We start from the raw sequence: 12480 nt of genomic DNA on the forward strand, positions 1-12480 counted from the left end.
TTTATTTTATTTTATTTTATTTTATTTTATTTTATTTTATTTTATTTAAGAGAGAGAGAAAGTGTGTTCACAGTGGAGAGGGGCACTGGGAGAGGGAGAGAGAATCTTAAGCAGGCTTCACACTTAGTGCAGAGCCTGACATGGGGCTGGATCACATGGGATCATGACATGAGCTGAAATTGAGAGTTGGAAGCTCAACCGACTGAGCCACCCAGGGGCCCCAGTAAAGTTAATTCTTGAGTAAGATTATTTGTATTTTCTTAGGTTATTACCACCACATCCCCTCACCCCATTCACACGGGAAAAAAACAAAACAAACAGCCTAGGTGTAAACTAGTAGGAGTATATGAGATTTTCATTGTTTTCATTTAGCTTTTTTCTCTAAGTTCTTGGCATGAAATATATGTTCTTTTGTGAGGAAAAAAGATAGGTTGGGTTCTCTCATTTTAAGCTTTTGACAATTTTATATGGCAGTATTACTTTTTAACCGTTATGGATAATTGTGGAGAATGTATTTACCATATGTATCTCTAATTTATAAAGCAAAACTGTGTTAGTTTATAACTGACCCAAAATAAAGTTTAACTTGAAAAAAGGCAAAAATGATCAAATGTCAAAAATGATTTGATTTGCATATAAATAAAAAGGAGAAAATGTGGGAACTATAGAGTTAAGTAGATCACTTGGGTCCCTGGTTTTATTTAAAAAAAATTTTTTTTTTCTTTTCAACGTTATTTATCCTTGGGACAGAGAGAGACAGAGCATGAACGGGGGAGGGGCAGAGAGAGAGGGAGACACAGAATCAGAAACAGGCTCCAGGCTCTGAGCCATCAGCCCAGAGCCCGACGCGGGGCTCGAACTCACGGACCGCGAGATTGCGACCTGGCTGAAGTCGGACGCTTAACCGACTGCGCCACCCAGGCGCCCCGGGTCCCTGGTTTTAAAAACAAAGACCAGGTAGCTAAAAATATTTTTATATCCACTGTAGTTGAGGAATTAATGCTTTCTTCAGTTTTTCCCTTCAGACTGTGTTCAACATTATTATCTTTTAAATTTCAAAATTGGACTCTTCTGGCTTCTCATGTAATTCTTGTTTAGTGCTTTTTAGGTGTCCACAAATCAGTTTCTCTTTACTACCTCTACAAAAAAACACTTTGCCAGAAACTAAAAAGAGAACCCATAATTATTAGTATTTACATCTTAATTTACTGTGGGTGATGTTTAAATTTTTTTCCACTTGGTTTCATATGAGCTAAAAGGCTTTAAACAGCTTTGATTTTCCTACATTTAACATTTTAACTTAAAGTGATCTTAAGCATATAAATAGACGTCTGTTAAAAGCTTTTCTTAAAATGTAAATTTTTAGTCAACCATGTTAAATGGCAAAGAGAGTGGGATACTGAGACAGGTCTTAAGTTTCAGCTTCTTTTTCTAAGTTGTAAGAATAAACATCCCATCCCAGTGGCAATTATATGTGAATTTGAGAAATGGCATACTGAATATTCTTCTATGCTTTTCTTTGGGGTTTCATCAGAATGCTTTTGGTTGCTGACAACAGAAAAGCAATTTCAAACTGACTTAAACTACAAAGAAAAGTGGAAGTATCATAGCTTTTAGTTATGGTTTGTTCTTACTGTAACCTCTTTGATTCTCCCGGCTCGCCTCTCTCCCTTTGTGGGGTTCCTTCTCATGCTGATTTTCCTCTTGGTTGCAAGATTGCTACCATCAACAATGGAAGCCACATTCTTTGTTCACATCCTTGGGAGAAAGGATCACTTCCCACAACAATGGATTATAAGTCCTGAGCTTTTATCTGATTAGATCACCCTTGACCAGATCACAGTAAGTAGTCAGAGGAATGTGATTACCCTAATTGGCTTGGTGCATTTAGGGCCTACTCCCTCAGAGCAGAGTGTAGGTTCAGCCTGCCTAAACCATGTGTATACTATACAGTGAGGGAGAGGTGTTCTTGGGGAGGGAGGGGAATTGGATGCCAATTTTTGCCACTAACATAGATTCAAATAATGATGTAATTAAATAGAAGCAAAGACTAGGAAGAGAAGATAAAGGCTGGGAAGAATGCATTAAATAAGATAGTGATTTAGTGATAGTAACACCATGCCTCATAAAATTAAGACTTACTGAATATATGTTCTAGAAATGTATCATCCAAAATATATAAAAATTTTAAAAGTTTATATTTAAAGAGGAAAAATGTTATTATAATTCATTTGAAAGACCTATGATATCACAAACCTTTGCTTAAAGGATTAATTATGTTCTTAGAATGCTGTGTTGATTGTATAGTGAGACATGTTGAAAAATAACCTTGTAAAGAACAGAGCACAGATCATATTAAGACCATTTGGGATCCCAAATGATTCCTCTTAAAGTCTTAAAAAGTCCACCCTAGGCAGTAGAAATCATTCCTTGTAAAGAAAGTTATATACAGTATAATACAGATTTTCATCATAGTTTTTACTATGATTTGGTTCTAAGAAATGTTCCTGACTAACAATATATAGAAAATGAGGTTACAGACTTGAGACCTATTATCTGAGATTATGTCCATAAATAGAAGGAAACTTTTTTAAAGTACCTTTTTTCACAAACCTACGTGAATATAAATTGTTGAAAATGAAATAGCTCTAGACAAGAAGCTATTTATGAATTTCAATTATAAATGCAAAAATTAAGGAACAACTGAATTAGACCATGCAAATCCTTTAGATTTGTTTTGAAATTGTATGAGCATGGAATCTGTAATAGATTGGTTCATTATGTAATCTGTGAGCTTTAGGGCACCTGGGTTACTCAGTGGCTGGAGTGTCAGACTTCGGCTCAGGTCATTATCTAGTGGTTCCTGTTGGGCCCTGTGCTGACAGCTTGGAGCCTGGAACCTGCTTGGGATTCTGTGTCTCCCTGTCTCTCTGCCCCTCCCCTGCTCGTGCTCGCTCTCTCTTTCTCAAAAATAAATAAACAGTTAAGAAAAATAAGAGAAATAAATATTTGCTAATGGTGTTCTTATAATTGACACCACAACTTTATTCATATCTCTATGTTTCTGATGTGTGGATAAGTGGAGTAGTTTGTTAATTATTACAAGTGAATCTTTTGTGGGTGGCTTACTCTTAACTATGATGACAGAGTAACTTCTAACCATGTGATTCTTAGGGTAGGTGGTATTGAAGTAAGATTGAATAGTGGGAAAATACAGATCTTTTAAAAATATATGGATAGAAAACAGTAGCTGCCTTTAAATATCAGGGGTGTAAGATATGTCCAGATGACTGCAACAAAGAAATTAAAACATTATTAACTTTTTTTAACATTATTTTCTTCTTCTTCTTCTTTTGTGTGTGTGTGTGTGTGTGTGTGTGTGTGTGAGAGAGAGAGAGAGAGAGAGAGAGAGAGAAAGTACACGCACATGTGGTAGGGGGAGGGGTAGAGGGAGAGAGAATCTGAAGCAGGCACCACGCCCAGTGCTAAGCTCCATCTCACAACTATGAGATCATGTCCTGCGCCAAAATCAGGAGTCTAAAGCTCAACCGACTGAGTTGGTGGCAGATGTTCAAAGATGATTCTTTCTCTAGGTGACTGTTCTGGATTCTTCCAAGGTTCCCAGTTTCAGGGATATTTCTTCTGAGCACTTGTACTTGATTCTTGCAGTTGCTTTGCTCCCTTGCTCCCCTTTGTGGGACTTACATTCCACCTCCACCTTCCTTATTTATTTATTGTTGAGAGACAGAGAGAGACAGAGTGTGAGCAGGGAAGGGGCAGAGAGAGAGAGGAAGACACAGAATCCGAGGCAAGTTCCAGGCTCTGGGCTGTCAGCACAGAGCCCGATGTAGGGCTCAAACTCAGGAACTGTGAGATCATGACCTGAGCTGAAGTCAGGCACTTAACTGACTGAGCCACCTAGGTGCCCCCCACCTTCACCTTCCTTTATGCAAAGTTCCCATCACCTGATAAGTGGTCCTGTTGGACATGAGTTAAAGATGACCCCATATGCTAGCTTGTCTCTTAGATGTGGTTCACCTCTATCCATATGAAATTTGTGTGCATTCTTTGTCTTGCCATTGGCAGGAGCGCAGTTACTCCCAAGTGTGGCTCTCTTTTTGTCTGTTGGTCTTGCCCTTTTGCTCTCATTTCCAGCCTTGAATCGCAGCACCATCAATCCAGAGTGTCCTCCAGTTGCTGGGAACATGTATCATGCTACTTACGAGAGAGAAGGGTTGGAGTGGATAGCATTTTCTCTGAAAAAATCGTTTCCCCTTTGTCTCAATTCTTAAAAAAAAATTTCTTGAAGTGTTTGAGGGAGTTCCAAAGTTGTATAATGGATTTATGATCATTTCCTTTGTAAATTCTGCAAAGAATGATCTTTCCACACATACTTGGAATCTGATATTTATCATCTGTTTTATTGGTACTTACGTAAAAATTTTCTATAAAGGGTCTTTAACTTTTTAAAGTATATAGTGTAAAGGGCTTTTATGGTGAGGAGGTGTGCTGGTTTCCTAAGCAGAAAAGAACCATAATGCATCATAATTTCACAGAGTATTTATCTGTATGTATGGATGATAATGTTCAGTTAGGGGAAATTAAAATAAGTAGTTGTCTATCATTTGTCAGAATTATTGAATCTCCAGAAGTAATCCAGGTTGTCTGTCTTGTGCTTTTGGTTTTTCCTTTTGGTAATTGATTTAGGTTAAGTAAGCTAAGGTGGTGGCAGCGTCCAGTCTAAGGCTTCCTGTCAGTTGAACCATCCTGCTTCAGAGGAGCCATCTGAGATTGTAACTGCTCTTGTCATGACTTATTTCTGTCATCTTGGTTCAGGCTTTGTATTTTTTGTTTGTTTGGGTTTTGTGTGTGTGTATTTTTGGATACATCTTCTTTTGTCCTGAGGTTTAATAGTTATACTTTCCCTTTTTATTCTTCATTTAAAAAATTTTTAAAGTTTATTTATTTATTGTGTGGGAGAGAGAGAGTGGGGAAGGGGTAGAGAGAGAGGGAGACAGAGGATCCCATGCAGGCTCCCTGCTGTCAGCGCAGAGCCCCAATCCTTTTTATTCTTATGGTGATTGCCTTTAACTTAAGATTCTGTCTTAATTTGAATGCCACCCCCACAATCATGCGCCAAGTAGTTCTTGGCACAACTTGCTGGGGCTGGTTTTTCTGGTAGGTGATCCCAGGAAGAAGTGAGAGACTGGGGAAGGAAGGGAAAAAAACCTATGCAGGTGCATTAATGAGCTAATTATTACTGTAGGCAATTGGGGACCAATCCCTGTGAGGAACCATGTAGACATGCGTCAAGATGGTCCCACCATAGTGAGGCTGAGGTTTTATCCTACCTCCCATGCATTCAAGTTTCTCCCCAGAGGTATCTGTTCCTTTAAAATAGGATAACCCAAGGGTCTTTCTGAAGTGTAGGAAAAAGCCATGAGGCAGAAAAGCCGAGTACCACCTGCAGCACACCTGCAGTGTGCTTCAAGGTGGATACAACAGGCAGGACCTGTCCACAGCTGCAGTGAAACTCCATTGATTGCTTTAACATATTCATATTACATGTTCCTCCTCTTTAGACTGGCACTTTAGCACTTTTCCATGTTCCTCTGTTGTCTCTTCACCAAGTTGCCCACTAAATAATTTTGGGTTGTTTTGGACATACTTTTCTTTTATCTGTTGATCACTGATTTTTTTTAATTTTTAGAGAGCTTGCGAGCAGGGCAGAGGGGGAGAGAGAATTTTTTTTTAATGTTTATTTTTGAGAGGGAGACAGAGCACGAGCAGGGGAGGGGCAGAGAGGGAGGGAGAAACAGAATCTGAAGCAGGCTTCAGGCGCTGTGCTGAAAGCTCAGCACAGAGCTTTAACTCATGAACCAAGAGATCATGACCTGAGCCAGAGTCATGACTGAGCCACTCAGGTGCCCTGGGAGAGAGAGAATCTTAAGCAGGCTCCTCACTCAGCGCAGAGCCTGATGCAGGGCTCTATCCCATGACCCTTGGGATCAATGATCTGAGCCAAAATCAAGAGTCTGACACTCAACAAACCAAGCCACTCAGTTTCCCCAATCATTGATTTTTTTAAACAACATTTTTCTTTTCTTAATTATTCTTACTGCCCATATCTCTGGCACCATCTGCTTAGTTTGTTGTGTTTGTTTTTTTTTTTTACATTATTATTAAAATATACTTCTAAGATTTTTTTGTTTTTGTTTTTTTTTTTGAAACTGGACCATCTTTTTATTTTATTTTATTTAAACATTTTTAAGTTTTATTTATTTATTTTGAGAGAGAGAGAGGGAGAGAGAATTGCAAGCAGGCTCTGAGCTATCAGTGCAAGCGCCCAACATGGGGCTCAAAATCAAAAACCATGAGATCATGACCTGAGCCGAAACCAAGAGTCAGATGCTTAACTTACTGAGCCACTCACATGCCCCTTTGTTTTGTTTTTAAAGTGAGACTCTGTATCCCTGGAAATGCCCTTTTGTGCCCTCATTCAAATAACAATCGACTGGATATAAAATTCTAGGTTTAAAGCTAAGTAGAGTTTTATAATAAACAGCAGTTCTTGGGGTGTCTGTCTGGCTCAGTCAGTAGAGCATGAGACTCTTATTTTTTTCTTTTAGTTTAATTAGTAGTTTTTGAGAGAGGCACGAGCGGGGCAGGGGCAGAGGGGGAGAGAGAGAATCTCAATCAGGCTCCACACTCAGCATGGAGCCCAATGCAGGGCTTAATCCCACCATCCCAGAATCATGACCTTAGTTGAAATCAAGAGTTGGATGCTCAACTGACCGAGTCACCCAGGCACCCAGAGCATGAGACTTTTTTTTTTTAAGTTTATTTTTGAGAGAGAGACAGAGTGTGAGTGGGAGAGAGGAAGAGAGAGAGGGAGACACACAATCTGAAGCAGGCCAAAGCATGAGACTCTTGATTTCAGGATTGTGAGTTTGAGCGTCATGTTGGGTGTAGAGATAAGTTAAAAAATAAAATAAGTCTTGGGGCACCTGGGTGGCTCAGTTGGCTAAGCGTCGACTTCAGCTCAGGTCACGATCTCACAGTTTGTGGGTTCGAGCCCCGCGTCGGGCTCTGTGCGGACAGCTCAGAGTCTGGAGCCTGATTCAGATTCTGTGGCTCCCTCTCTCTCTGACCCTCCCCCATTCATGCTCTATCTCTCTCTGTCTCAAAAATAAATAAACGTTAAAAAAAATTTTTTTTTTAAATAAATAAGTCTTGAAAAAAAAAGAGAATAGTTTCTTAGTCGAAGTATAATTAAATGTTTTATTTATAGTTTAAATATTAAAGTTCGAGGAAATATAAATTTATTTACCAGTATCTAGTGTGATCTTATCAGTTTTATTTCTCCTTAAATTCCTGGAAGGTATTAGGGTACCTCTGTCTGTGTTGTACCCTGCCCCTGCCCCAATTTTGTAGTAATTTATACAGTTTTTGTAATTAATTTATTCTTTGATTTAAAACCTGTTTTAGAGTAGGGGAGATTTTCCCACGTGAAGCCTCTGCTTTTACAGTAGTAGTGAACTGTGGTTTTCTCTTTCATCCTCTTTTGCTTTGCTTTGGTGATTTGTAAACCCTTTTTTCCCTTCAGAGTGTCTTGGTAGCCCAGGTGTGTATGCTTTGAATCTTAGGAAATTCTTATACCTGAGGAATCTGGAAGGAAAGAGTAACAGTAAGAAAACGTGCCTCGATTCCAGGAAATCCTTTTAACCCAAAGATGATTTTCTTTTGTTACTTATGTATCTGCTTTTGTCACCATGCTGCCTGATTAATTCAACATCTAATCATTTATGAAAGAGCTTCTTTCAGGGGTGCCTGGCTGGCTCAGTCAGTAGAGTATATGACTCTTGATCTCAGGGTTGTGAGTTCAAGCCCCTAATTGGGTATAGAGCCTACTTAAAAATAAAAGGGCTTCTTTTAGAAAGTTGCTGCTTGTTTTCAATCTTAGATATTATCAACCTAATGTGATAATTGGAAGTTAAAATATTGTCAGTGAGAATGGGAATTATACAATTAAACAGGATAAAAAATGAAATTAAACCTTTTTCTCTATTTTATATATACATGTTATATATTTATATATATATATACACACACACACATATAATTTATATATACATGTTTTATATATATACATAAACCAGTGCCAAAGTTAAATATATATATACATATAATTTATATATACGTTATATATAATATATATATAACATATGTGTATATATATATACAACATGTATATATAAAATATATGTATATATATATTTTAACTTTGGCACTGGTTTTTATTTTGTATTTATTTGTTTCAAAAAAATTTTTTAACGTTTACTTATTTTTGAGAGACAGAGCATGAGCAGGGGAGGGACAGAGCGAGGGAGAGACACAGAATCTGAAGCAGGCTCCAGGCTCTGAGCTGTCAACACAGAACCTTTTGCTGGGCTTGAACCCATGAACCGTGAGATCATGACCTGAGCCGGAGTCGGATGCTTAACCGACTGAACCACACCCAGGTGCCCCTTGGCGCTGGTCTTTAAATCGTGTTCCTTAACATCACTGGTATTCTACTGAAATAAAATAATACATATTTTTTAAAAAGTTAATACAATGAGAAAATTATGACTTTTTCCTCATAGATTTTTCTTAAATATGTGCTAAAAGAAATTAAGCAAATGATAGATATTAACAGGAAGAACTTGGCAACAGCCTATCATTCATACTTAGTTTACCATTCTCTCTAGAGAATTTTTTTTCTTCCAAGTTTTTATTTAAATTCCAGTTAACAAGAATATAGTTTTGAGACTTGTACATAATTTTGAGAACCACTGGTTCTTTGAATTGGAAAATAGAGTTTAAATGTTAAAAATAAGTGGAATGCTACAAAGATGAGCTCAATATTTATTTACATAAAATTGTCTTGATACACCTAAAGCTAATATAACATTGTATCTTCATTATACTTCAATTAAAAAAATTGTTTAAATATAGGATTGTTTCATTAATGTAAATAACATTTTTATTTTGTGACCTTACAGGAGCCCAGGCTTGTGTGCTTGTATTTTCTACCACAGACAGGGAATCTTTTGAAGCAATTTCCAGTTGGAGAGAGAAAGTCGTAGCTGAAGTTGGAGATATACCAACTGTGCTTGTGCAAAACAAGATTGATCTCTTGGATGACTCTTGTATAAAGAAGTAAGGTGTCCACTTTTGAGGGGGAGGTGGTAATTCTATACAGTTAAAACCTGTTCTAATTTATACATACATTTAAAAAATTTAGGAGAGGTTTTATAGAGACCCTTATACTTAAAATTTTCTGTGCACTATTCTGCGTGATCAGTTTGGGTTTGCGCTAAGTCATAAGTAGGACAAATTAAAGGAATAAATTTTGAAGGCCCTTTTAGAATTCTAGTCTTATGTCTTATACCACAAATCCAGCGCTTGATGTTAAGTCAAATCTAGATATGATAAGAATGTTAAGAAAAACATCCCTGTATATTTTAATATCTAAAGCATGGAGCTATCCTGTGTGGATGAGTTTTAAATGGGTAAGTAGTTCAGATTCGTGTTGTTTTGTATATTCAGAAGTAGGCTCAAATTTGTGAACAGAGCATCTAGATAATTCTATAAGTATTTGTACATCATGTTGTTAACTTTTTGCTAGCTTTGAAAATATTTGCTTGGTTTTTACCTTATTTTTTTGTATGTTCTTATATTAGTTATCTGTTGCTGTGTAACAAATTAATCCAAAACTTACGGCTTAAAACAACAAAAATTTGTTATTTCACAGTTTCTTTGGGTCAGGAATTTGGGAGTGGCTTAACTAGGTGGTTTTGGTTCAGGTTTTTCATGAGGTTACAGTCAAGATGTTGCTGAGGACTGTAGTCATCTAAAGGCTTGACTGGGGATTGGAGGACCTACTTCCATGTTGGCTCATCACTTGACCGTTATCAGGAGGCCTTAGCTCTTTGCCATGTGGACCTCCCCAGGGCTGCTTGAGTGTTGTCACAACATAACAACTGGCTTCCCCCAATCCCATGATTCAAGACAGAGCAAAGCAGAAGCCATCATGTCTCTTATGACCTAGTCTCAGAAGTCACCTGCTGTCACTTCTGTGTGTTATTGATCACACAGACACAGACCAACCTCGATTCCAGTGGGGGAGGAAACTATACAAGGATGTGAAGACCAGGAGGAGGGTGAGGCATGGGGTGGAATCCTTGAGAACCATTTTAGAGTAGAGCTACTACAGTCTTAATAAAACTAAGATCAGGAGTCATAATAAAACTACAGTTAGGAGTCCCCTCTTGTAGACACAGTTGTTAATACAGTAACTTTGGCTTTGTCAGCAAAGTGGTTTCATAGTGAGCAAGAGTGAAGAAGGGAGTGCAGTGTAAGATTATCAGGGTGCAGTTAAATTCAAATGTTTTTAAAGACAAGGGAGAAAATTAAGTATTATATTAAAAAAGTGATATTTAGCTATTTTAAGCCTAGAGTTTGGGACTATAGAAGTGACAGCATAATGGTATTTATTCTACAAGAGTACTGAAAACTAAAAATTCTGCTCAGGTACTGAGAACATAGCTTTGAACTGGTCTGGAAGGTCTCACCCCCCCCCCCCCCCCCACCTCAAGCTGTATTCAGTAAATAAATATGATTTTTTAAAACAAGCTATCAGAAAGTACCTTTGTAAGCACTTTTTTTCTTTTAATTTATATATAGTGAGGAAGCTGAGGCACTGGCAAAAAAGTTAAAGCTAAGATTCTACAGAACATCAGTGAAAGAAGATCTAAATGTGACTGAAGGTAAACTGCCTTTTTAAAAAAAATTAATAGCAGGAAGTTTGTTTTATTCTGCTTATGGTTTTTTGGTTGTATTGTTTGGAAATCATATTTAATGCGAACAGAATTTTCTTATCACCTATCATTAAGTAAAATTAAAAAAAAAATTTTTTTTAATGTTTACTTATTTTTGAGACAGAGCATGAACGGGGGAGGGTTACAGAAAGGGAGACACAGAATCCGAAGCAGGCTCCAGGCTCTGAGCTGTCAGCACAGAGCTGGATGCAAGGCTTAGAACTCATGGACTGTGAGATCATGACCTGAGTCGGAGTCGGATGCTTAACCGACTGAGCCACCCAGGCGCCCCTATCATTAAGTAAAATTTAAAGGCATGATGATGCTTCTTAGAATCCTTATTTACTAATGTCTTTCTTTTTTATTATTAATTCTTTAAAGTTTGTTTATTTTGAGAGGGACAGAGACAGTGCAAGTGGGGGAGGGGCAGAGAGCGACAGAGACAGAGAATCCCAAGCAGACACTGCACTGTTAGTGTGGAGCTTAATGTGGGACTTGAGCTCATGAAACCGTGACATTGAAACCAAGAATTGAATGCTTAACTGACTAAGCCACCCAGGTGCCCCTTTACTGATGTCTTTGAATAGTTGTTGCTCTCTATAGCAAAACTCCATTGGGTTTTGTTTTGTTTTTTACCTTTAAAAATATAACTGGGTGGTTCAGTTACAAATATAACTGAGTCTGGGTGGCTCAGTCGGTTAAGCATCAGGCTTTCCGTTTCAGCTCAGGTCATGATCCTCAGTTTCATGAGTTTCAGCCCCGTGCTGAGCTCTGCACCAACAGTGTGGAGGCTGCTTGAGATTCTCTCTCTCTCTCTCTCTCTCTCTCTCTCTCTCTCTCTCTCTCTCTCCCCCCCTCTCTCTCCCTCTCCCTCTCCCTCCCTCTCTCTCCCTCTCCCTCCCTCTCTCTCTGTCTCCCTCCCTCTCCCTCCCTCTCTCTCCCTCTCTCTCCCTCCCTCTCTCTCCCTCTCTCTCCCTCTCTCTCCCTCTCTCTCCCTCTCTCTCCCCTGCTCATGCTGTCTCTGTCTCTCTCAAAATAAATAAACTCTAAAAAAATTAAAAAAATAAATATGTAACTGTGTATATGTATGTATACATGTATGCGTTTTTCATGCATACCTCTTAAAGTTATTGAATTGAGAACTCCACAATAGTGCATATTCCATTAGGTAGTTGTAATGGCCTTAATTTGATGTGATGTTTTGTTTTTTAAGTAACCTCTACACCCAATGTGGGGCTCGAACTCATGACTCTAAGATCAAGAGTCTTGTGCTCTACCGACAGAGCCAGCCAGGCACCTCTGACCTTAATTTGTTTAATACTATTTCCCAGTTTAAGAAAGTGAGATTAGAGAAAGATGACTGTTATTTTTCTCATTCCAGAATTGCTACTTACTTTATTAGATTGCAATTTGATTGTTGCATCGTTGATTATTGTTTTTTTCATCTAAAGAAAGGGGACATCTTTTCAAGACTGAGTTAGTGTAGTGCTGCTGAAGCTGATCCCTATTCGAGTACCAAAACTAATGACTACAAGTATTTCATTTCTTTACCAATAAAATGCCATATATATATTAGTATTACCATTTTCTTAGGTATTGTTCAAATAATTTTTAAAAG

General features: G+C 38.0%; 1 protein-coding gene across 3 annotated transcripts in view; it reads left to right on the plus strand.

Moving 5' to 3' along the window:
• The window catches only part of RAB23 (RAB23, member RAS oncogene family), a 36060-nt gene that overhangs the window by 18210 nt on the left and 5370 nt on the right, over positions 1–12480 (plus strand). For all 3 annotated transcript variants that reach the window (XM_047860720.1, XM_047860722.1, XM_047860721.1), the window contains 2 exons: positions 9045–9201; positions 10729–10811. In XM_047860720.1, coding sequence (XP_047716676.1) covers positions 9045–9201; positions 10729–10811 — 240 coding nt within the window. The remainder of the gene's footprint in view (positions 1–9044; positions 9202–10728; positions 10812–12480) is intronic.

The sequence above is a fragment of the Prionailurus viverrinus genome, chromosome B2 (genome assembly GCF_022837055.1).
Source record: "Prionailurus viverrinus isolate Anna chromosome B2, UM_Priviv_1.0, whole genome shotgun sequence".
Classification (NCBI taxonomy): domain Eukaryota; kingdom Metazoa; phylum Chordata; class Mammalia; order Carnivora; family Felidae; genus Prionailurus; species Prionailurus viverrinus.